This window comes from Lactuca saligna, chromosome 7 (genome assembly GCF_052625555.1).
Source record: "Lactuca saligna cultivar CGN05327 chromosome 7, ASM5262555v1, whole genome shotgun sequence".
Lineage (NCBI taxonomy): Eukaryota > Viridiplantae > Streptophyta > Magnoliopsida > Asterales > Asteraceae > Lactuca > Lactuca saligna.
In genome coordinates, this window is record NC_136423.1 from 80,561,029 (window position 1) to 80,586,460 (window position 25,432).

General features: G+C 34.6%; 3 protein-coding genes across 5 annotated transcripts; all 3 read left to right on the forward strand.

Moving 5' to 3' along the window:
• The first annotated feature begins 6,629 nt into the window (after window positions 1-6,629).
• Window positions 6,630-9,410, forward strand: LOC145006411 (putative serine/threonine-protein kinase PBL22). 3 transcript variants are annotated; one of them, XM_078965495.1, is made up of 5 exons: window positions 6,630-8,106; window positions 8,198-8,330; window positions 8,410-8,546; window positions 8,631-8,745; window positions 8,915-9,410. In XM_078965495.1, the coding sequence occupies exons 1-5, from the start codon at window positions 6,787-6,789 to the stop codon at window positions 9,247-9,249; spliced, it is 2,040 nt and encodes a 679-aa protein (XP_078821621.1). In that variant the 5' UTR covers window positions 6,630-6,786; the 3' UTR covers window positions 9,250-9,410. The 3 variants fall into 3 exon arrangements, with proteins under 3 accessions (XP_078821621.1, XP_078821622.1, XP_078821623.1); XM_078965496.1 differs by having other exon boundaries at window positions 8,416-8,546; XM_078965497.1 differs by having other exon boundaries at window positions 8,631-8,763; window positions 8,915-9,026.
• Window positions 9,411-11,779: 2,369 nt separating this feature from the next.
• On the forward strand, window positions 11,780-13,502 carry LOC145006413 (putative receptor-like protein kinase At5g39000). Its single transcript, XM_078965500.1, has one exon. It carries the CDS (start codon window positions 12,504-12,506, stop codon window positions 13,500-13,502), a length of 999 nt encoding a protein of 332 aa, XP_078821626.1. The 5' UTR covers window positions 11,780-12,503.
• On the forward strand, window positions 13,496-16,745 carry LOC145006414 (receptor-like cytoplasmic kinase 176). The gene is made up of 5 exons (XM_078965501.1): window positions 13,496-13,801; window positions 13,941-14,073; window positions 14,168-14,304; window positions 14,391-14,505; window positions 16,317-16,745. Exons 1-5 carry the CDS (start codon window positions 13,496-13,498, stop codon window positions 16,319-16,321), a joined length of 696 nt encoding a protein of 231 aa, XP_078821627.1. The 3' UTR covers window positions 16,322-16,745.
• Window positions 16,746-25,432: the final 8,687 nt, after the last annotated feature.

The following is a 25,432-nucleotide window of genomic DNA, read 5'->3' on the forward strand; positions in this document are numbered from 1 at the left end:
TTTCAATATATTAAAGCCTTTGTGATTAAAGTGTAAAACACACAAAATCTACGAAAGTGGCAGTAGTGGGTGGGTTGGTGGGGGACGTGGTGGTTTTAGCTTGGCTAGTGTAACATAGCTCCCTTTGAAAATCCTGAATTTAAGTTTTGATCTTAAACTTTTAGTTAAAAATTAACTAGATTAATATTAATTTCTATTGTTTTGAGAGACATAGGGGTTGTTTGGTAGCCTCTTAATTGAAAAATTAAGAGGCAACCTCTTAAAAGTTCAGATTTAGAGTGTTTGGTTGGATCTTATTTTTTTGCCTCTTAATCTTAAATTGTCTCTTAATCTTTCAGATATAAGATTGTATCTGAAAAGAAAAATGAAAGGCTCGTTCCTATTTTACCCCAGACATGTTCCTCCTCTTTTCTATTTCACGATACGGCTTCTTCCAAGCCATCTCCGACGACCTGCAACTAACCAGTCACCGCCTCCACCTCCTGTCCTCTGATCCGGTCACCGCCGCCATCCCATTTGAATCCAGCTCTGTCAAAAGTCGAAGATAACATCATCAGGTAAGGTTTATCCTAAAATCGATTTTATGTAATCGATTTAAGAATTCTGTTTCTTCCTTCCTTCGTCGGCAAAGCTAGACCCATAACCTCCTCCCGTAGTCGATGCGTTTTCCACCGTAGTTGTGTTCGCTTCCGTCTTCCCCACAACCACCGCCCTGGAGAAATCAATTTCTAGGTTTTACATCTGCAATCGATTTCCAGGTTTGACGTTCGTTTCTCTATAAATCAGATGTTTTGAAACAAATTTTGATATCTTGCGTTATTGATTATGTGAATAACATCATGATTTTGATTTTGGATTCAAAATTTCTGAATTTTTGGTGCTCTCTTTGATTGAATTGATTATGTAAATAACATTAATAACATAATGTTGTTAATTTCATCATAAATTCCATCAGATGCTTTGCACTCAAAGCTGTCGACAGAATTGATGAACATCTGTTCTGAATATGAAGCAATTAGGAGCTTGGGTTTGACAATTTTAAAAGGTGTGAGAAATGTTCTTTATTCTGTTATTTTATGAGCATCTGCTCTGGGATTTTTTTTTTTCTTTTTGGTGCTATTTAATGCAAAATTGGTTGCAGATAATGAGTTTGCTTCTTTTTCCTCTTTTGTTTGTTGTGAATTTATAAATTTAAACTTATGATTGATTATATTATGGCTTAGGAATCTGAGATTGAGCAGCTAAATACGGAACACTTGCAAGAACATATATGCTAAAAGATCATTATGGATTTCAAGGGTTTAATGTTCATTTCTAGCATCCTACTTTCAAGGAAAGATCATTCATTATGTTTTGATGGTAAATGGCAGGTTTTGAGTGTTTTCAAGAAGTTGAAGGATAGTTGATGATTGTTTAGATTTGTTTTAATGATTGTTTAGATTTGTATAGATTGTTTATATTATTATTTTTTATAATTATTTTAGAAGTTTTTAACTCGGTTATTTTGATAATTTTGTAACAAAAGTATTGAATTTAAAAATAATAATAATAATAAAGAAGGGTAAAATGGTCATTTTATAATTCAGGACAACAATTCAGAGGTTCCAACCAAACAGCATGTAAAAAATTCAGATCTTAAAAATTCAGACCCTCTTAGAAATTCAGACATCTTAAAAATTCAGAACTTAAAAATTCAGATCCTGCCAAACAGCCCCATAGTCTAAGTCTAACATTATAAAAATTTTACAAAACTTAATGTTTCCAAAAGATAGCATCATGGCTTTGTTTGGAAAAAATTCAAGTTTCAACTAAGAAACCAACAATTCTTATATGATTAATACTACCATTTAAGGGTCAAAATGAGACAAAAGATATTAATTATAAAAAGAAAAATAAAATAAAAAACAAGGGGTTAAGTACCTCGCACTTAACTTGTGATCCTTCAATTGATCGATACTCATCGTAGTTGCACCTCATAGGCACCACACACTTTTTCAGTCGACTTATGTCTCGGTATTCATTAAACTTCACGCAAAAACAATATCGGATAATGTATTTACACCTACAATACATGGTCGACCACTGTTTTGTTCGGTCCAAATGGCTACGCTTCCTCATATCTTCCTTTATTTCTAACTTTTATAGGTAGATCGTGATCTTGAAGACTTGCATCACACAAGTGATGTTCAAATTTTGGTTTGATCGTGTGTTGGATTTATCAGTTGATCTTAATGACGAGAAATTGCAAACCTGATGCTGTGGTTTTCTCAAAATCAAAAAACATAATGCTTTTATTTATCTGGTCGCAAAAACTAATGATGAGAAAAGCCTACTGATTCAGAGGGTGGCGCCAGTGGAAAGTGTTGCATCAATGGAAGGTGTTACAAAATTAAAAAATAATAAAATATTATGTAACCAAAATGGTTTATAATATTTGATATTTTTAAATTTTGAAAATTTTAATAAATTTTCAATTATGTAATTTTTTATAAAGTATATTTGATTTTATTTTTATATAAAATTAATTGATTATGTAATAAAAAATTATAATATCTAAATATCATTGGATATAAAATATAATAGTTAATAAGTATTTGAAGTAATCTTTAAAAAAAAATTATTTCCAATTAATTAAAATATTTCAAAAATAGGAAAAACCTTTTAGAAAAACAAACATTAAAAATCCTCTTAAAGTTTAATTCGTCTTTTACTCGACAAGAAGACAATCTTGAACCCACCTCGTTCGAATGTATCCGACTTTACCCTTTTAAGTTGCTTGGATGCTCCATCCCTCTCTCGCACTCTTTTTCCTATTACCCATTGCGTTCGACAAAAACATATGGAACAACAAGCCCCGTGGAACTATGACACGGCCGGTTTTAAGGGTTTAAATATTCTTCAATGCTTTGGACGAACCAGATAAAATGAAGCTTATCGCTATTTTATATATATATATATATATATATATATATATATATATATATATATATATAACATAATAATAAAAAATTGGCTTAAAAAAATTGAGTCATGTGTAGCTGCCCACTTCACCTCTCCATCCACGCTCCCATGATCATTAGCTAGGATTTTTTCAAGATCATAAAGTTTTTTCAATTTATTAGCTATTTAATTAGCTAGGATTTTTTCAAAATCATAAAGTTTTTTCAATTTATTAGCTATTTAATTGTATACATCGTCTGCATGATTCTTGCTTTTTTATTTTGTTGTAGTTTAAAGGTTAAGAGGCCTACTCACTACAAGAAATCTTGGCATTACCGGCGACACCTATAGCGGCAACATGTAACTGACGCGTTACATGTTGCCGCTAAAGGTGTCGTCAGTAATGCTCGCAAACGGCTATATGCATCAAATTAACCATATCCGTCCGATTTGTTTTCAATCCAATATTTGTAGAAAACGCGTTGACTCTTCCCTCCAAGGAGCCGCTGCTATTACCCTTTTGCCACCGCATTAAACAACCCCGTCCCCCCTCCAATGGTATGTCACATGAAAATTGGGCGAAGATAGTCGAACATTTTCAAACGCCGGAATTTTTAAGGTGTTTGGCGTCAAACACAGAATGCCGTGCAAAACAAGTAGTTGTAAACAGAGGGAGGTCCAGCTCATACAACAATGCATGTTTCAAAGAAGTAACTTATGCTATATTTAAATATATATTTAAAGTATAAGTAATCTAATTTTTAATGTTAAATAGGATATCAGTCGAATTAAAGTTTTTCGTAAAGCTAATTCCAAAGGGGTATTTTATAGTCATGCAGTCAAGCAACAATACGTAAGTGGTTAATTTTTATTTTCATATAAGTGTTTATATCGTAGAGGGTATTTAGTAATCTAATTTTTATGATTTTTATTATTTTTTGAAATATAGAATGTTTTACTCCAGGAGATCAACCAACAAACCCAACCTACTTCTGAAGCAAGCAGTCTAACACCCACTGATATAAAAAATTGTTTTGAAAGAATATTGGGTGTTCAACGCAGACATATCAGAGGCACTGGGCGTAAACCCCCAACTGTTGTGTCCATGTACGATCACGAACAACCAGTCACACAAGAACAACCGCAATCACAGGTAATTGTTAGTTTAAGCTGAAAGTATAATGATATAATGGAAAATACAATGCTATAATGGAAAGTAGAATGCTATAATGATATGTTGGTTATGATTTGATATGTTGATATTTTGTAGTTTGATAATTTTTGGAAAGTAAATGTTATAATGGAAAGTAGAATGCTATAATGATATATTGATTATGGTTTGATATGTTGATATTTTATGGTTTGGTAATTTTTGGAAAGTAAATGCTATAATGGAAAGTCGAATGCTATAATGGTATGTTGATTATGGTTTGATATGTTGATATTTTCTAGTTTGGTAATGAAGGAAATGATGAGGACAAGTAGTTACTTTAGGATTTTATGAAATGTTTTGTAAATTTGAAAAATACTTTAGAATGTGGTATGGATTAATATTTTGGATTGGTTGTTATGGATTAATATTTCTATAAAAAGTTATCAGATTTTATAAATGCTATATTGTTTTTTTTATAAATTTAATGTTAAATAAATAGATAAAATAAAAAATAAAAAAAAAACAAAAACGCATTTGCGGCAACATCTTTTGTGGCGCGTACATGTATTAGTGGCGACATACTATTAGCGGCGACTATCAACCTTTAGCGGCAACTACAGCGACGAAGCGTTACCGGCGACGCATTTGCAGCGATGTGCCGCCGCTTAAAGTATTAGTGGCGATTTCCCGATCCTTTAGCAACGACAGGCATCGCCGCTGTTGCCCAGTCTTCTTGTAGTGACCAGTCCTCTTAACTTGCTCGATTTCGTCCATTAGTTTGTTCTCTTGACCTAGTGGGTTTGATAGGTTCGACTTTATAGAGGCGGAAGCATATTGAAAAACGAGATAGCCAACAAGAGATCTTTGACTAAGGTTTTCCCAAGATCAATTAAAGGAATAGAGAGTTTCAAATTACGTTTTCTTGAAAAATAGTGGATGATATTCAAAATTGGAATTGCAATTTCAATTAATAAGGGACCTGATTCTAGTGATGTTTTATGAACTAATATCACCGGCTAACCCGATAAAAATGGTAAACGTATTAAAACTCTCAGTAGTTAGGACTTTACAGTAAAAAAAATAAAGTTTAGGATTTTTTGTTAAATCGTTGAAAATATCACGACTTTAGTGTACATATCCCTTTTTTTTTTTTTTGCAATTTAGCCATTGAAACTAGTTATTATTTGCGATTGAGCTTTGTTTCCAGTTAAACACATACGATAGCAGGTTTCGATGGTTTGATTGCAAAAAGAAATATCAAAAGTGTCTTTGTCATCAATGGCCAAAATATAAGTACTCTTTTTTTCAATGCATAATAATTTTTAACCTTAAGTTTTATTTATTTTATAATCTATTTTTTTAAACACCTATTACAAATTGTTTATTTCTAATATATGATACTAAATAAATATAATTTCTTAATTGTGCTTCTAGTTAATAAAATATAAAAACCGGTTCAAATGTAAAAATATATTGTTATGAACTGTATCTATTACTTTTTATTAATGGAATTAAAACAAAATTTAAACAGTTTTTATATTTAATTAAATAGAAGTGTAAGTAAAAAATAGTATTTATTTATTCTAACATATTAAAAATCAAACAAATTGTAATGGTTGCTTCAACAAAAATAGATTATAATTTAGAGAGTGTTTGTGATCTCATTTAAAAACTAGTTATATTGTCTTTTTGGGTTTTTGAAATGTTTATCTACCAATTTTGCCTAAAAGTCATTTCGAATATCAAAAGGAAATCTCGAACACCCTCTTTGGACATGTTTGGAAGTGGTTTTGAAACTCCTTATTTGTCTTTTGGAAAAACCAAGTATTCCTGACTTTTTGAAAAATTCATATTTTTGCCTAAACCCGTTGGTGAGTTGGAATTGAAAAGGAAGCCACATCAGCTTGAAACCTGTTACATAGGTAGTAGGGATTAAAAAAAACAGGTTGACTACAACTTTATTCCCTCAAAAACATAGAAATAAGTTAAGGACTGAATTAACAAATGTGCAATACATTGTATGGCCTACAATTTCATTTTCCCTTATTGGAATTGGAGAGTCGTTTGATTTTCTTAATTTAAAGATTTGATGACCCAGTTGGTTAAAATTTGTGAGGACTAGACACGAAGTGAATATTTTGTGACTTGGGAGGTTGGTGAGTGAATTTTTGTATCAACTCATTAGCTGTCGGAATTGAGGTGTTGAACAATGTATGTCGATTGTGGTGGTGTCGTTAAATTCTAAAAAGAATAAAAGAAAGATTAGATAGCTAAAATAACTAGAAGTTTTTATAGAAAATCCAAGTCAACTGCATACTTGAGTCATTATATTTTATATCATGATTTCTTTCACATCTAAGTAAACCAAAACTTAAGTAAGCCGTGAACTATAATTTAGTATGCAAAATATCTATATTAGTATAAGAATGGCAAGTTGATACTATTTAGTATTAAATATGCAAGTTGTCTTTTATTAAACAATTTGGGCTTTTAAAAACTGAAAGATACCAAGCCATTCAATGTTTCCTAAAACGAAATTAGATGAAGAACAATCAAAGTCAATGGTCTTCATGAAATTATACAAAACAACCACTAGCAGTGCAACACCCAGATGCAATCATCGATTGAGCCTTTTTTAGTTAGAAGAGGAATCCTGAAGTTAATTCAAAGGCCCAGGGAAGAGAAGCTACCGAATGATGTTATCAGCACGTATCGATGATACCGGATCCTCATTCGTATTGCCAGAGCACATATGTCAACGCTTTACACTTTCCGAAATTCAGTCGGCCACCCACAATTTTGATGAAGCATCGGTCATTGGCCGTGGAGGATTCGGCAACGTGTATAAATGTTCTAGCAAGATCGGGTCGATAAGGGAAGTTGCAGTTAAACGGTTACATTCCTTGTCCAACCAAGGAGCCCAAGAGTTTGAGGCGGAAATTAAGCTCCTTTCTAAGTTGCGACATGCTAATCTTGTATCTCTGATTGGTTATTGCAATGAGGGAAATGAGATGGTGCTTGTTTATGACTTCATGCCGAATGGGACACTTGAAGATCATCTTCGCAAAGCTGATTCAGTCTTATCGTGGTTACAAAGACTCAAGATATGCATAGGTGCAGGTCGGGGATTAGACTACCTTCACACTGGTACGTCGACTCAACATGGAGTTATACATCGCGATGTGAAGACCTCCAATATTTTGTTGGATGCAAATTTTGCTGCTAAAGTTTCAGACTTCGGATTGGCCAAAGTTGGTCCAATAGATCAGATACGAACTCATGTAAGCACCTGTGTCAAGGGAACATTTGGGTACATGGATCCGTGCTACTTCTATACAGGAAAATTGACAAGAAAATCTGATGTTTATGCTTTTGGGGTTGTACTGTTTGAAGTGTTGTCAGGCAGGCAAGCTGTAGATTCAACACTCGATGAAGAGCAATGGAGTTTAGCAGCTTGGGCTCAAGACCAAATCAAAGAGGGAAACCTCAGTAAAATTATTGACTCTAGACTGATGGGACAAATCTCAAAAAAATGTTTGAAGGAGTTTGCAAACATAGCAGGCCACTGTTTACATTCCCACCCAAAACAACGCCCTACCATGGCGGAGGTTGTGATCAAGCTTGAGTCTATTCTTTCACAAGAAAGAGAACGCACCAATTTTGCTGTTGATCAAGGAAGATTCATTTACAAGTTAAGATCTTTTTTCACAGGCAAAGTTGATGTGATGTCGGATGGAGTAGTAGAAAGCATATATCTCATGCCGGATAATACACTAGGAAGCGAATCTGATTTCAGAGCTCTACGTATTCAGTTAGCTAAGAACCGACGTTTAAAACATTTTACATATGCTGAATTGGTAAGTGCAACAAGTGATTTCAAGCACAAAGAGCATTCCCATACTTTGAATGAACCCATTTATAAAGTTTGGGTTGATGAAACAACATATGCGCCCACAGAATGTGGTGTTGGTTTGGAGATATATGTTAGGAAGAAGAAGATTGATGCTGCGAAGGTACTTTCAATCTGTGAAATGAAGCTGATATATTTTTCATGGTTTTTGGTCTGTTCAAGCTTATTGAATTATTGAAAATTTGGCAATACAGCCAGAACTCGATTTTGAAGAATTCAATCATCCCAACCTTATCAAACTCTTGGGATATTGCTGGCATTGGCATGAATTTTATTGTTTTTACGAGCTCATTCATGGCACAAGTTTGGATAAATATCTTTTTGGAGGTAAGTATATATAGATTCAGATTATAGTTTTGAAGAACCTGTAGACTTAGACATAAAATATATTCTAATATATACGCAGATCCAGGTACAATGTCACTTTCTTGGGTTGCACGATTGAAAATAGCAGTAGGAGCAGCTCAAGGCTTGGCTTTCTTACATCTGAGGAAGCTTGCAGCATATACACAATTTAAGACCAATTGTATTTTGGTGGACACAGTAAGTTAGACTGCCTTTGACGTGTTTGCAATTTGCATCTCAATTTTACATCAGTTTTAGTATCTTTTTCATGCTTATTTACAGGATTTCAATGCTCGGCTTTCGGATTATGAAGTGGAAAATTTATTTGCCACACCTGAGTGGCACTTTTACCAGGAATATAGAATTGATGGTATTCGAAGATGCGAGCCTGAAGACGGTATATTCTAATTTAAAAGTAGGCTTTTTGTACACTCTCAGTTATATCATCACAGTCACTCGTATGAGTATTCATTTCCTCTCCAAAAGCTATAATCATGAATTATTTGTTCTTGAGTGAAGAGTGAGATTTATGATTTAAAATATGACCAATCAAACCACTTTGGCAGGTCCTGGAGTGAAGAGTGAGATTTATGCTTTTGGAGTCGTACTGCTCGAAATATTAACAGGGATGAAGGCCTATGATGTGCAGAGACCCCTCACAACGCAAAATTTGGTAAAATGGGCTACTCCATTGCTAGTAAATGAGGTAAAATTGAGAGCTATTATGGACCCACAACTTCAACGTAATGGTTATACTCCAAAGGGAGCATTCATGTTAGCTAAACTTGTTTCAAAATGTCTTCAAAAAAAACTAGACGATCGCCCATCAATGGAAGAAATCGTCCAGGTATTGTGTCGGTGCTATGAAGAAGAAATCAAATTAGTTTGTGCTCCAGCATAATATATAGATAAGGTTTTTGTAAATAATCTAAGAATGTACATGTTAGCCGAATAAATCTGTTAGGCCCTTTTTAGTTTGGGCCCAATGTTTGGCCCTTTAGTCATTTAGATAGGTTTGACCTGATTTGCTTTCCTATTTATAGATATGGTTTTGTAAATAAATCTAAAAATGTACGGTATACGATGCTGGAAATCTCTGAAGAGTTAAAGCCTTGAGCTTCATTGTTTCCCTTTACATTCTTGGTGAAACAGAACCACCCATAACATACCTTTTCGAGCGTGTGATTTATGTTGTGCAGCAGATGTTTTCAACAATCGGGCGCAATTTGGTTTTAGTACTATTTGGTTTGTCTTTGTTTGTCATTTATCATATAGAGGTTGGCCTAAATTCTCCGAAGCTGCAGTTGTGAATTACAATCTGTTGAAACTTTATATATATATATATATATATATATATATATATATATATATATATATATATATATATATATATATATATATATATATATATATATATATATATATATGGAAAAGTGAATATACCCTTAAGGGTATATAAGCTTACGTACCCAAACTCATTATAATACATCATTTTATTTAATATATTCATTATAATATTCTTAAACTTCAACCCTTGACTTGGTTTAGTTTCAAAATTTTCAAAATTTCATTATTATCTTCCTCTTACATCACATCTTTTTGCCGAACACATATTAGGCTATATATATTATAGTTGAAAATGAAAATTATGTAAGAGGAATATAAATGTGAAATTGATAAAAATCTTGGAAGTAATCAAGTTAGAAGTTGAATTATAAGAACATTGGACAATTACAATGTATATATATGATACAAAACGATGTAGTATAGTGAGTTTGCGTACCTAAGCTTATATACCCTTAAGGGTATATTCACTTTTCTCATATATATATATATATATATATATATATATATATATATATATATATATATATATATATATATATATAGGGTTAGCTTTAGGAATGGCAATGGGGCGGGTTCGGGGCGGGGCATGGATTCCCAAACCCGTCCCGATAACTTTCGGGTATCTTATCGGGGCGCCCCATTAGGTTTCGGGTTTCCCCGTTGGGTTTCGGGTATCTTATCAGGTTTACAACAACTGATAACGAAATCTTTATTCTCTTTTAGGGTACCCCAATGTCTTATAAAATATACATGTTCTAGCAACTCTTTTAAATTAAAAACATGATGCATCACTTTAATAAAATAAACTGGACGTTATATAAAAAATTATTTGATTTAAGTTTTGTTTAATACGTCAAAACACATAAAAATGATCATTAACACCAGATTGTTAATAACTAAAAAAATTGTCCACGATAAGTATTTTATATTTGAACGTGTACAATAAACAGCAAAATTTTTTGAACATATTATATATATATATATATATATATATATATATATATATATATATATATATATATATAATCGGGGCGGGGCGGGTCGGGGCGAGGATAACCCACTCCCTGCCCCGAACCCGATAACGACCCGTTACCCGACCCGAAATGATCGGGTTTCGGGTTTCCCCGTCGGGTTCGGGTTTTTTTGCCATCCCTAGTTAGCTTCATGTGAGACCGCTTAATTTTGTGAGACCGTGAGACGCATTTTTTTTATTTTTTTAAAATTTTTTAAAATTTTTTTTTTAGTTAATTAAAGTTCCGAAAATAATATTTAAAAAAAGAATTTTTTGATTTTTCCATTTATTTTGCATTTTAAAATTATTTTTAGAATATGTACAGTGTAATATTCTATTTAGAATATTTCACGTATTTTTCAAAAAAAAAAGGATTTTTTTAAATTTTTTTTAGTTAATTCAAGTTCCGAAAATAATATTTAAAAAAAGAATTTTTAGATTTTTTCATTTATTTTGCATTTGAAAATTATTTTTTAGAATATGTCAGTGTAATATTCTATTTAGAATATTTCACGTATTTTTCAAAAAAAAAAAAACGAGATTTTTTAAATTTTTTTTATTTTTTATTTTTTTTTAATTTTTTTTAGTTAATTCAAGTTCCGAAAATAATGTTTAAAAAAATAATTTTTGGATTTTTCAATTTATTTTGCATTTTAAAATTATTTTTAGATTTGGTCTCACGGTCTCACAAAATTAACATGGTCTCAAATGAACCTGAACCTATATATATATATATATATATATATATATATATATATATATATATATATATATATATATATATATATATATATATATATATAAGGAATTGCAAGTTGACAATTTCTTTTGTATCTCACATTGGTGGAGGAAGAAACTTTTGAGGGTTTATAAGTTTATTCCCTTGATAGGCCTTCAAAGGTTATAGTGGATCAAAGGAAGGAGACAAGCCCACGTACGTGTCTAGCCTAGCACTAGCCGAAGCCACGAGTGCGCGATTTAGACGCACACTTCATGAACCAAGAGTTTGCCAAACTTCACAAATTTGATGGTCAGATCTACACCCGTTGGGCCTAGAATGTCAAGTTCATGCTTTGTCATGTCTTGAAGCTCGAGTGTGCATCACGTGTCAGCTGGGGGTTCTAGTCATAAATGCAAGTCTGGGGGACAAAACAAGAAGAAATTGGAGCAATTCAAATAATAAAAGAAGCAAAAAGAATCATTTTACTATTAACTTTACATGAAAATTATAGTTATTGGAAAATTATTTTGAATATGGATTGAAACTGTGATAATCCAACAACAAAGGACCATTTCTGTAATTTTCTATCGCGCCCGGATGAAACCATCTGTTGGCTAAATTTTTGGATGAGACGGAAACATATGAACGTCGTTCAATCACCTCGAAATCCTCTCTTTATTTGCTCCTTGTTGTCTCAACTCTCCAATACCTACCAGTAATCCCTCTCTTCAACCCTATAATCCTCACTTGCTCCATTCTTTCTCTCCACCAGCTACCAATAAAAGCGTTGAAGTCATCAGGAAAACTAGAGGTGTTTAATTAGTGTTCGTTAGACTCCAATTTAGAAGCAGTGGGTTAGAAAACAGGGTTTTAAAACCACCGGTTGCATTAGAATTGGAATTCCGTGAATGTTCTGATTCTGGTTCTAGAAGTTAGGCGCAGAGCATAGAAACTCAATGGTCATCTACTAGTAGCAAAAGAACCACACAAAATCATTGGTTGTTCATCCGCAAGTCTGGAGCTCTGTTTTGGATAGAATTGTTATCGTGAAGAATCAAAGGCCTGGTGCCCGAGAATGTCAGATCCACCTATCAATGATACCAACTCCTCAATCCTACTGGGAGAACAGACATGTCAACAGTTTACTCTTGCTGAGATTCAACTGGGAACCAACAACTTTGACGAGAATTTAGTCATTGGGCGTGGTGGATTCGACAATGTTTATAAATGTCCCATCAATATGTGGTTAGTAAGCGAAGTTGCAGTTAAAAGGTTGCACTGCATGTCCACCCAAGGGGCCCATGAATTTGAGGCGGAAGTTAAGGTTCTTTCTAAGCTGCGACATGGTAATCTTGTATCTCTGGTTGGTTATTGCAATGAAGGAAATGAGATGCTCCTAGCTTATGAGTTCATGCCTAATGGGACACTTAAAGATCATCTTTCCAAAGCTGATTCCACATTATCTTGGTTACAACGACTCAAGATATGCATAGGTGCAGCTCGGGGATTAGACTACCTTCACACAGGCACATCAACACAAAATGGAGTTATACATCGCGATGTGAAGACGTCCAATATTTTGTTAGATGCAAACTTTGCTGCTAAAATTTCAGATTTTGGATTGGCGAAAGTTGGCCCAATAGATCAAACACAAACTTATGTCAGCACCAATGTCAAAGGGACATTTGGTTATATGGACCCGTGCTACTTCTATACTAGAAAATTGACTAGAAAATCTGATGTTTACGCCTTTGGAGTTGTATTGTTTGAGGTGTTGTCCGGGAGGCAAGCGGTAGATTCAAGGCTTGATAAAGAGCAATGGGGCTTAGCACCTTGGGCTCAAGACCAAATCAAAGAGGGAAAAGTCAATCAAATTATTGACTCAAAACTGATGGGACAAATCTCGAAAAAATCCTTGAAGCAATTTGTAAGCATAGCAATCCATTGTTTACGTACCAAACCAAAAGAACGCCCAACCATGGCTGAGGTTGTCTTTAAGCTGGAGTCTGTTCTGTCACAAGAAAGGGAAAGCAGCGATTCTATCGTAATGAAGAAAGGTTCATTTACATGGTAAGGGCTTTTTTTACAGGCAAAGTTGACATTATGTCGGATGGTGCGGTAGGAAGCAAATCTATGAAGCAGGATGGTAAAGTTGTTAGCAAATCTGATTTTAGTGCTCACCATATCAGAAAATTCGCATACAATGAGTTGGTAAGTGCAACAAATAATTTCAAAGACATGGAGCATTGTCCAACTTCTTATACATCCATTTACAAAGGTTGGGTTGATGAAAAGTCATATGCACCAACAAAATGTGGTATTGGTTTGGCGATATATGTTAGGGAGGAGGATATTCTAACCTGGAAATGGAAGGTACTTTCACTATGTAAAACGATGACGTGGGACTTATTTTGGATAGCAAAATAAATAGACCTTGTAGTTTGCACGCTTTTTGATATTTTCTAGTTTATATATTAAGGCACTGAACTACATTGGCAATTTGGTTGTGCAGTTGGACTTGAAACTATTAGAATTCAGTCATCCCAATATTACCAGACTCTTGGGATATTGCTTGGCTAATGTAACTATGTTTTGGGTATATGAGCTGATTCCAGGGATATGGTTAGATGATCATCTATTCAAAGGTAAGTTGTAAGCATATCTTCTATCTTTTACTTCTATAGAACCCTTTGGACTTCCATCTTACAGATTGGATACATGTTAACTATTTTGATGCAGCACCAGATAGAACTCCACTTTCTTGGGCTGCACGATTGAAAATAGCACAAGGAGCAGCACAAGGCCTGTCTTTCTTCCATCAGAGGAATCGTCCAGCGTATAACAATTTTGAGGGCAATCATATTTTGGTGGACAGGGTAATGTAGTCTGCCTTTGACTTGCTTGCATTTTGCATGGAAAAAGTAATATAAACTTTAGTTTTTATTTTCTTGTTTATTTTTAGGATTTTAATGCTTGGCTTTCCGATTATGAAATAGACAATTTACTTGCCCCGCGTGACTTCTCTACATTCGAAAGAGACAAATTGGATGGTCTTTTTGGCCCTGTGCGTGGAGATGGTATGTTCTTTTGTAAAAATGAAATTTTTTGTACATTCTCAATATATCTGGAAAAATATTGAAATACTCCATTGAACTATTCTTTATTCTTTTTTTTTTCAATCCGAGGTGGACCCCACCTCCCTCTCTCTCTCTCTCTCTCTTTATATATATATATATATATATATATATATATATATATATATATATATATATATATATATATATAATGGGAATATACATTACAGCCCCATCTAAGCTTAGGTACTAAACCTCTTGAAAATACATTGTTTTACTATATAAAGATTACGGTTAATGGATTTACGATTAATACTTCAAGATATAAATTCAAGATCGACACAATAGGGTTTAGGGTTTAGAGTTTAGGGTTTAGGGTTTAGGTTTATATTTAGGGTTTAGGGTTTAGGGTTAAGGTTTAGAGTTTAGGGTTTAGGGTTTAGGGTTAGGGTTTAGGGTTTAGTGTTCATATTTAGGGTTTAGGGTTTAGTTTTAGTGTTTTGGGGTTTAAATTTACGGTTTAGGTTTAGGTTTAGGATTTAGTAATGTTCACTTTGATGAAGTAATAAAGGATAATTGAGGAAAGAAAACAGAGATGATAAAACGATAATGAAAGAAAGAAATGTTATGGAGAATTATATATTACCAAGTGAAACCAAACCGGGTATATTTAGCATGTTAAAACGACATATTTTAGAGGTTTAGTACCTAAGCTTAGGTGGGACTGTAATGTATATTCTCACTATCATATATATATATATATATATATATATATATATATATATATATATATATAGGTTAGGTTGCAAGGGTTGCAATTATTAAACTTGCTTACTTACTTTCATCTTTTTCATTTTAGGAAAACTAAAAAATAAAATCCTTACATATTTGCCAAAAACTGAAAATCGTATTCAATTTAACATTTTCATCCTTTTACCCGGTCAACAGGTGATCCAACTTTTAAAAATTACATTTTTTTGGCCCTGATTTCAAATTTAATTACCAATTTTCTCCAAAATTTACACTTTTTGCCCAGATTTTAAATTTTTATTAAAATTGTGGTCCTATACAAAAAAGTTTTTTTTCTAAATAAAATTTTTTATATAGAAAATATAAGATTTTTATGTGAAAAATATGTTTTTGTTTTCTATAAATATGATTTTATAAAGACAAAACATATTTGAAACAAAATTTTGAGAAAAACAATTCTAAAAACAACTAAAGTTATGATAAATTTATAACAAAATTCTAAAATTTTGGCCAAAAGAGTAAAATTTTGACCAAATTTGTAATAAAATTTAAAACATGGGCCAAAAGTGTAAATTATGGACCAAGTTTGTAATAAATTTTGAAAATTTGGCCAAAAATGTAAGTTTTGAAAGTTGGATGACCCGTTGACCGGGTAAAAGGGTTAAATTGAATAGGATTATCAGTTTTTGTCATTTAATTGAATAAAAAAAAAAAAGATACAAGGATTACATCAATTATAAGACCAATATGTAAGAACTTTATTGAAGTTTTCCCTTTCATTTTAAATGAAATTTATAACATTTTTCTAACACACACATTCCTTTAGAGTTCCCTGCAATTTCTTACGTCCTTGTATAGTACAAGGATCTTAACTAATCCCTTTATAAGAGTTTGACTTGTAACACCATTTTATATGCATATGTTATATGTATACATTCATTTTCTGAAAACAAGGGGCGGTTTTTTTTTCCTTTCGAAAGCAGTACCTTTATAAGTATTTCCGAAAACAAGGGTGTTATGTATAATCATCTTCCAAAACCTCTTTAGCATAATTTGGAGTGCAGAGTGAGATCTATGCTTTTGGAGTGGTATTGCTGAAAATGCTAACTGGGATGAAGGAGTATGATGAAAGGATACCCCTCGAACAGAAAAATTTGATGGAATGGGCTACTTCATTGCTAACAAATAAGGTAAATTTAGGAACAATTATGGACCCACAACTTCAGCATAATAATCATCTTGCAAAGGGAGCCTTCGAGTTGGCTCAACTTGTTTCAAAGTGTCTTCAACCAACTCGTGACAAAAATTTGTCAATTGAAGAAATCTCGCAAGTCTTGTATTAATGCTATCAAAATGAAATCATATCGGGTTGACTCTGAAATATCAAATACAATTGTTCTTATGTAAATAAAATAATACAATTATTCTTAGGTAAATAAATATAAGAAAGTAAAATGTACGATGCTACAAATATTAAAAAGTGTGAAGACTTTACCTCTCACTCGTCTACTATCTGCTTTCATGGGCCAATGTTCTATTTTCTATTAACCTTTTAATGTGTGACATTATTTTGTAGGTATATAGTATTATTAACATCAGGACACTCTTTCTTACCAATTTAAAGCTGAAGCTTCATCTAATGAACGCATGCTCTAATGAGGTGCCCATTATCTTTATATTAGCTTAATTCACGATTCATCAAAATAAACCAGTTGTATAAATTACGTATGCTTCCATCTCTTGAAGTTGATTCTAATCCACATTTGTTACCAACCAATGGCATCAGGCAGAAAAGGTAGGAGTCGAACACTAAAAATCATGCACATGGTTGTTAGATCTTCATTAGTCGTTTATAATTTCTAGGTCGACCCTAATTTCATGAAGCTGGAGATACGGAGCAGATAAAAATATTCTTAATTGTATTTGATCATCGTTTTCCAATACAAAGGTTGATGTGTGGACTAATGTTCTAGGATAGATGTAACACTTATGTTACATAGGAACTTGCAGACACAAAGTCAACCTTCTTTCCCTGAAATTACAAATCTTGGAGATTTCAGGCCTCGACAAGTTTTAGGTGATGATGTTGTGGATGACATAGCGGTTGTGGGTTATGTTTTCAGATCTACAAAGGGATGGACAAGTTAAAAGGGTACAGAAAAACAGTAGGGTTTCGAAATTTATGATATCCTCATTGTAGTGTTTATTTAAAATAGTGGCCCTCTAAAGGTAAAAGAGATATAATGTGTATCCATATATTTTTTACACAGAAACAATTACAAGGATTGGCTTAATATAGCCGATCAATACAATTAGAAGGAACCAATCTAGGAGAGGAATTAGGGATACATAATTACAGTGTGTATCTTTGGTCCTTAATACGCCCCCGCAAGATGGGGGATCCGTCATATATCATGGAGCAAAGTCTGAGAAATGGTGCTCCATAAAGTGGCTTTGTTAAGGCATCTGCTAATGATCATGGGATCTAATGTGTAGTACTTTGAGAGAGGCGTCTGCGACCTTTTCCCTGACAAAGTGGTAGTCTAATGCAACATATTTCATCTGAGAGTGATAAAGTGGCTTAGCATATAGGTATGTGGCACTTGTATTGTCACAAAAAAAAGTATGGGTCAAGAGGTTTGAGTGAAACCAAGATCACTGAGAAGTTTTTCCACTCACGAGACCTCAGATGTTGCATTGGCTAATCCTTTATACTTAGGTTCAAGGGATCACCTTAAGACATATTTTTGTCGTGTCAATTTCCAAGAGATAATGTTTGAGCCTAGATAGAGTATATAAGTAGTAGTTGAACGGTCTCCATTCGAGATCCCTCCCTAATATGAGTCCAAAAATGCTTTGAGATTAAGAGAGTTCCCCTTTTTGAGAAATTATCCATGATGAATTGTACCCTTTAAGTAGTGGAGAACACATTTCCAAGCTTGCCAGTGAATCTGAGTGAGAGCATGCATAAACTGGGCAAGAGGATTAATGACAAACAATACGTCTGGCCATGAGAAGGCCAAATACTATAATGATTCCACCAGTTTCCGATAAGGTGTAGGATCCACACTAGGTGACCCGTCCATGCAGTTAAAAATAATATAAGAGCTTAATGGAGTTGCCACATCTTTTGCACCATCCATATGAAAGTTGGTTACGAGATCTTGAATATGGAGATGTTGGGACAAAAATAGGCCATGAGAAGTATAAATAACTTCAATTCCAATAAAGTGGTGTAGAGAACCAAAATCTTTAATGGATAAGAAATTTGTTGAGGTGTGAATGAAGTTTGTAAGAAAGGAATATTGTTTCCTGTGAGTACGTCAATCCACATAGACCATAAAGAAGCAGATGATGTTGTGATTATAAATGAGTAGAGAGGCATATGTTTGGGATTTATGACAATCACAAGTATGGAGGAAGGCCGGGAGTTCCATGTACCAGGCCCATGGTGCTTACTTTAGACCATATAGGGACTTTATGAGCTTACAAACTTGATTTGGGAACTGAGGATGAACAAAGCCTGGTGGTTAGGTCATGTAGACCTCTCCATGTAGAGTACCATGAAGGAAAGCATAATTAAAATCAATTTGGCCTTGTGCCTAATTTTGTGAAAGGGAAATAGATAGAATGACAAGTATGGTTATTGGTTTTGTGAATGGACTCAAGGTATCAAAGTAGTCTTGAAAATATTGTTGAAGGAATCATTTTGCAACAAAATGAGCTTTGTATTTAGAGATGGTTCCATCCAGATTTCGTTTGATCCAGAAGACCCATTTACATCCAATGGGGTTGTGAGAAGCTTTAGGAACTAGTTTCCAAACTCCATTTTGCATGAGGCCATTAAATTCCTGGTTCATAGCTTGTCTCCAGTTTTGGTCTTTAATAGCTTGGTTATAGGTATGGGGTTCAATGATGGGGAAATAGGATGAACTGTGGTGGAGTTTATGAATGAAGGATTGAAATATTTTTTTCTTTTGTTTTCTAGTTCTTGATGGAAGTGATGAGGGGTGGGTATGGAGGTGGTAGATACAGTAGGAGAGGTGGTGGGAGTGGGTGTAGTAAGAGTAGATGGAGAGGTTGGTGTATGGTCCTCTAGTTGGATAGGAGGAGGATGATATTGGTAAATGGTGATCGATGGGTCAATAGTGGACTTAGTAGTCTAAGTGGGGTGAGTGGGAGAGGTTGGGGAAGGATGGGAAGGGGAGTAGTGGATAAATGTTGAGTGGGTACTAGAGAAGGTAAAGAAATAGGATGCATAGGAGGTGTTTATGACTATAAGGTGGATGAAGTAGGAATTAGGAAAGAAGTGGTGGGTGAATATGGGACATGGGTAATGGTATTATCAGTAGGTAGGATAGGAGATTTGGTGGCATGATAGGGGAATTAGTTTCTATAAACTCAACATGATGGGAGTGATGGAGACATCTGGTGATTTGATCAAAGAATTTATTGGCAGACTTGGAAGTGGACTAGCCAAGAAAAATGCGTGGGGTGGACCTTGGAGGTAGTGTATGGTCTAAGCTACGGAAAACAAAGACAACCAAACTATTTTAACTTATTGTAGTTTAGTGGTTGATGAAAAATACATTGAAAGGGGTTTTGTTTTTTTATAATGGGTGTGGGAAGACTATTTATGAGATATACTATAGTTTGGAAAGCATGAGTCCAGTAGGTAAAAGGAATGTTGGCTTAATAAAGTAGGACAAGACCCGTCTCAACAATATGCAGGGATATCCCAATTTATGATGCCAAGGGAGTGGAATTTTTTTTTGGTGACATTAAGTTGTGAATTGAATGTAAGGTGAGCATAATAAACATCTTCACTGTTCTTGCCTCGCATTAGACGTGCCCCCATGCGAAGATCCTTCACAAACAAATGAGTCAGGAAAAAATCCCACTAAAACTTCGTTTGTTTTGCATAATTTAGCAACAGAAATAAGATTACGACGTAAATGTGTAACACACAATACATTAGGTAAATATAAATTTTTATTGGGTGTGTTGATGTGTTTAAAACCAATGTGAGAGATGTGTAAATTGTTACCATCACTGAGTATTATCTTATCTAGATCACCATAGTCGGAGACATTTTGTAGTGGGGGTCAACTTGATTTGAAGCACCACTATCGTATAGCCAGGTAGGTGGAAATTTAGACGAGCCATACGTTGTAACATTTTGCACTGGCGTTGTTGTTGAAGAAGTAACAATAATGTTGTTTTTACGAAGAAGGCGAGAGAGTTTTTTGTAGTCATAGTGTTATGACCTGGGATATTGAAGAAGTGCCTGAAATTGTACCGCGTTGAGCGATTTTCACTTGAGTTATTATTCATGGCTTGGTTTCAATTGTGCTAACCCTGTGAGTGATGTCAATGGACCGATTTGGTTTTGAAAGAGTCATTATGATCATGACGAGGCACTTGGAGGCCTTGATGTCGAGTAGTATAATTGATAGTAGTTAAGATCGATTTAGTGGTTGTTGTATTTTATTTGAATGTCCTTTAGAAATCTATTAATTTGTCAAAAAATTCTAGATATGATAATGGGTTTTCACATATTTTAGGAGCAGCTGCAATTGTACTGAATTCATCACCGTGCTGTGAAACAATATTAACTACAAGGTCTTCCTCAACAGTAGGACTCTGTGCCAGGGAAAAGTCATCAACTATGGAGCACATATCTTGAAGGTATTTTCCAACAGGTCGATTAGTGTTTGGGTTTTTGATAAGTTTTGGTTTCAGGGAGATGACACGAGATCTTGATCTACCGGTAAAGCTTGAGTTCCCAGGTGTCCTAAGAAGTGATAGCAGATCATATTATAGACTAAATTTCATCCGAATAGCTTGTAGAATTGCACTAGTAATCACCTGATCTTGTTTGTACCAAGGAACATAGGTTGGGTTTGGCATCGATTTTTCTTTATCAACTAGAACACACAATGGATGTTGTTGTTTACCGATAAAGAATGAGTCGAGCTCATTCTCAATTAGGGTTCACTCAATTTGATGTATATTGGGAAATTACTTGATGTGAGTTTAATTCGGAAGGGGGTTGTAGTGGTAATTTGGATAATCGGTTTACAGCTCATTGTAGCACAAGGTTTTCGAAGAAAAATACTAGGTCGGAGGTTGTGAAGTGAGAGATTAGATCGGCAACTCTTTGAGTTTGTATGTTGTGATACCATATAGAGCTCAAGGAGATAGAATGTGTATGCATGTATATTTTATAGAGAAACAATTACAAGGATTGGATTAATATAGCCAATTAGTACAATAGGAAGGAATCAATCAAGGAGAGAAATTAAGGATACATATCAACATAGATTTTGTCCCACGCCAACATTTATTCCCATACCACTTCCCCTAGCATGTGATCTTGAAACTAGTGTTGGAATAGTGTCTAAGGCTATAACTATATTCGGTGGTGCATGGTCCTTTTGGGTTGCCTTCACCATTAGCAACTTGAAGGATGATTTGTATAAGAGAGAGTAAATATTATAAGGAATAATATTTAGCTATTTGATTAATATAAGTCATAAATTAATTGGTATTAATTTGGTGACTTAAAGAGATTAATTAAATAAGAGGGTATAAACTGTCAATTGTTTGATAGTTAGACTTTAGACTATAAGTCCATTAGGATACACCTTGGACGAATTCTAAGAGCTTTAGGATAGCTCAAAATCGTCCATAAGGATATCTATGGAATGGATTTGGATAGCCTTAAGAGAAGATTATCCAATTAGGGTTTAGGGTGAAACCCTTAAGGAGTCTAAAGGTATAAATAGGCCCTTGGGATGGGGAATTCGAGTACAACCTTGTAGAACCTGAAGAAAGGAACCTCTGGTCGAATTCCATTCCCTCTCCACTCTCCTAAATCATCTTGCTTGCTATTGGTGTTTGTAAACCATTAGAGGAGTGACAATTGTGACTCTAGAAGCTCCAAGACAAACAAGATCAACAAGGGATTCAAAGGTATGATTCTAGATCTGTTTTAATATTGTTGTTTAACCTAATTAGCCATTAGAAGTCTTGGATTCAAAAGCATGTTTATTAGAAAGCCTAGATCCAAGCAATAGGGTTTTGCATGCGCACATAGGAAAGTTCTTATGGCTAAAACCCAACAGTGGTATCAGAGCCTAGATTGGTTTTCTTTAAATTGTTGCTTGAATAACTGAAACAAACCTGCAAAATTCGATTTTTGGGTTTTTGAGTCACTGACTCGTTGAGTTCCAAGGTGGACTCGTCGAGTAGGCCTGACTCGGCGAGTCCCCTTGTGCACTCGGCGAGTCTAGGCGTCAGGAATGGCCAGATTCGGGAATTCTTTGTGTTTATCTTATCCAAACTTTCCATAAACTAATTAGATCAATATAAATCCGATTTTTTGATAAATATAAGTGTTATCTTGATCTAGTTAAAGGTAATTATCAACTAATTAAATATTTAATTTCCTTATATGATAATTAATTAATTATTTTGATTATTTTGGTAATTATCTTCAAAGAAATCAAAGATAAATCAAATAAAGATAATTAAGATATTAATTGTTAATTGAAATTATTTGTTATTTGATCCTCCATGTTTTAAATGTTTAAAACCTACCCTAAGGTTTTGAAATTTATATTTGTGATTAAAAAGTTTTAATTTAGACAACTTAAATTTCAATCCTTAGATTTTAAAAAGTTTAAAATACAATCCTATACTAATATGATATTAATAGTGTAATATATATATATATATATATATATATATATGTATAACTAAATGCTAGTCTTACCGCTAGTAGGCCTCATTCACGAAGCCAATCTATAAGGTGGGTATAAGGTTGCGGCCAATAAAATGGCGCTTAATGGGTGTACACTCACACCCACCGCTTGCTTGATTGGTGGAGGGTCGTTAGCCGAACGGGTAGGATAGGGCAAACCTCATCCTCTCATTAAAAGTATGATAAGAAATACGAAGTAACTAAAATTTTTTTTTTTAAATTTCCCAATCTTAGTTACTTTAGGAAAAGTGAATTGATGCAATCCCATGAAATTACACTTTGCACCTTGCTAAGATGTTAGTGGAGCGTGTGTGGTTTACCGGCACACTAATTGGTTCTAAGCGAAGGTGGCAAAGGGTGATTCATTGTTCATCATAGTTCGATGGAGCGTGTGTGGTTTACCGGCACATCGAATAGGTGATCGTTACAATGAAGGCACCATGTGAATTTGCATGGTAATTCACACCCGCTTTGTGATCCTCGGCATCCCAGTCACAAACAAGAGGGGCATATCGAGATTTAAACATGCCATTGAATAGTTCAATGAATCTCATCCGAATCTAGGAATTCTCAAAAACACTTAGGACTAAAAGTTTAAGTTTTGTGATGGAGAATTAGTGAATCGTCATTCACTTACCTTCAATTTATTTGCATGTTAGATTACGGCATCCCTTTTCTAGTATGTAAATGTTATTGTTGGATCCTAGCCCTAATTTTTCTTATTGGGTGATAATTAGGGATTCTTATTCTAATCAATCTTTGTCCTTTCTATAGATGTCAAACGCAAACAACGCTGCTGCTAGTTCTTTCACGTTGATGAGCCTTTGCCAAAAGGTCACCTTCGATGGAACGAACTTTGGCGAATGGATAAGATACATTCGCACCATTTCTCGCTATGAGGATAAAGAGTATGTCCTCGATGAGAAGCTCGAGAAAATCAACCCCGAAGTTGCTACTCCCGCCGAAATCACCGCCTTTGAAACTCATGAGCGAGATGCAACGAAGGTACATTGCATCATGATCGCCACCATGAACTCCGAATTCCAAAAGTCCTACGAGGACATGTATCCATACGAAATGCATCAAGACTTGTTGGAGAGGTACCACCAAAACGCGAGACAAGAGCTTTACGAGATCTTCACTAACATGATTTCCGCCAAGATGGGTCATGGAGAATCTCTTACCGTGCACTTGCAAAAGATGCAAAGGTATGTCGACCGCCTTCGCAAGTTAAATGTTGACTTCGGCGAAGACTTGGCGATCGACATGGTGCTTCACTCTTTGCCTCCGATGTACAATCAATTTAGGATGACCTACCACATGAACAAAGAGGAGGTCACTCTAAGTAAACTCCAAGGTCTCTTGAGGGTTGCTGAGAGCAACTTCAAGGACAAGTCTGTTGCACCAACTCCCAATCCATCCGCTGCTCCTGTCTTGGCTATTGGTCAAGGGAAGGGAAAGAAGATGAAAGCTTCTTCAAATAAGTATCGAAAGGTGAAAGCCCGAGATGGTTCCTCTTCTAGTGGGACCAAAGTTGATCCCTCTAAGCCCTGCTCTAACCCGAAGGAGGCAGAGTGCCACCACTGCCACAAGATAGGACATTGGAAGAGAAGCTGCCCGGATTACCTGCAAGCCATCAAGGAAGGAAAGATCAAGCCATCTTTCGCAGGTATATATGCAATCAAATCTAACGATTCTAATCATGCTATTTCTTGGGTTCTTGACACCGGTTGTGGTTATCACATTTGTTCTAATGTGCAGGGACTAAGAAGAAGTAGGGATGTGGAGCAAGGAAGGATCAATCTAATCATGGGGAACAGAAGATCGTCGCCTGTGACCAAGATTGGAGTGTATTCTTTAGTGCTTAAGAATAGTTTAGTTTTAGATTTGAACAATTGTTGCTATTCGCCAGAAATGGCTAAAAACATCATTTCATTTCATGGTTTATATAGACAAGGATTTAGATTTTCTTTTAATAATGAGAATGGTTCTATTTTGGCTTATCTAAATGGTGTCTTTTACTTTGAAGCTATAACATGTAATGGAATATATGAAACTGTTATGATTGTTGATAACTTAGGAAATGATGTTTTGAATATTGATTCTTCCACTAGTATGGATAAAGCATCCTTGTGGCATTGTCGTCTTGGACATGTCAACAAGAAACGCATAGCCCAACTCCAAAAGGATGGAGTGTTGGAGTCATTCGACCTTAGGGAAGATGACACATGCGAGTCTTGTTTACTTGGAAAGATGACTAAGTCACCCTTCACGAGTACTTGTGAAAGGGGTGAGGGACTATTGGACCTAATACATACCGATGTATGTGGACCTTTTAGATCAACCACGAAGGATGGGAACCGCTTCTATGTGACTTTTACCGATGACTATAGTAGATATGGGTATATCTACTTA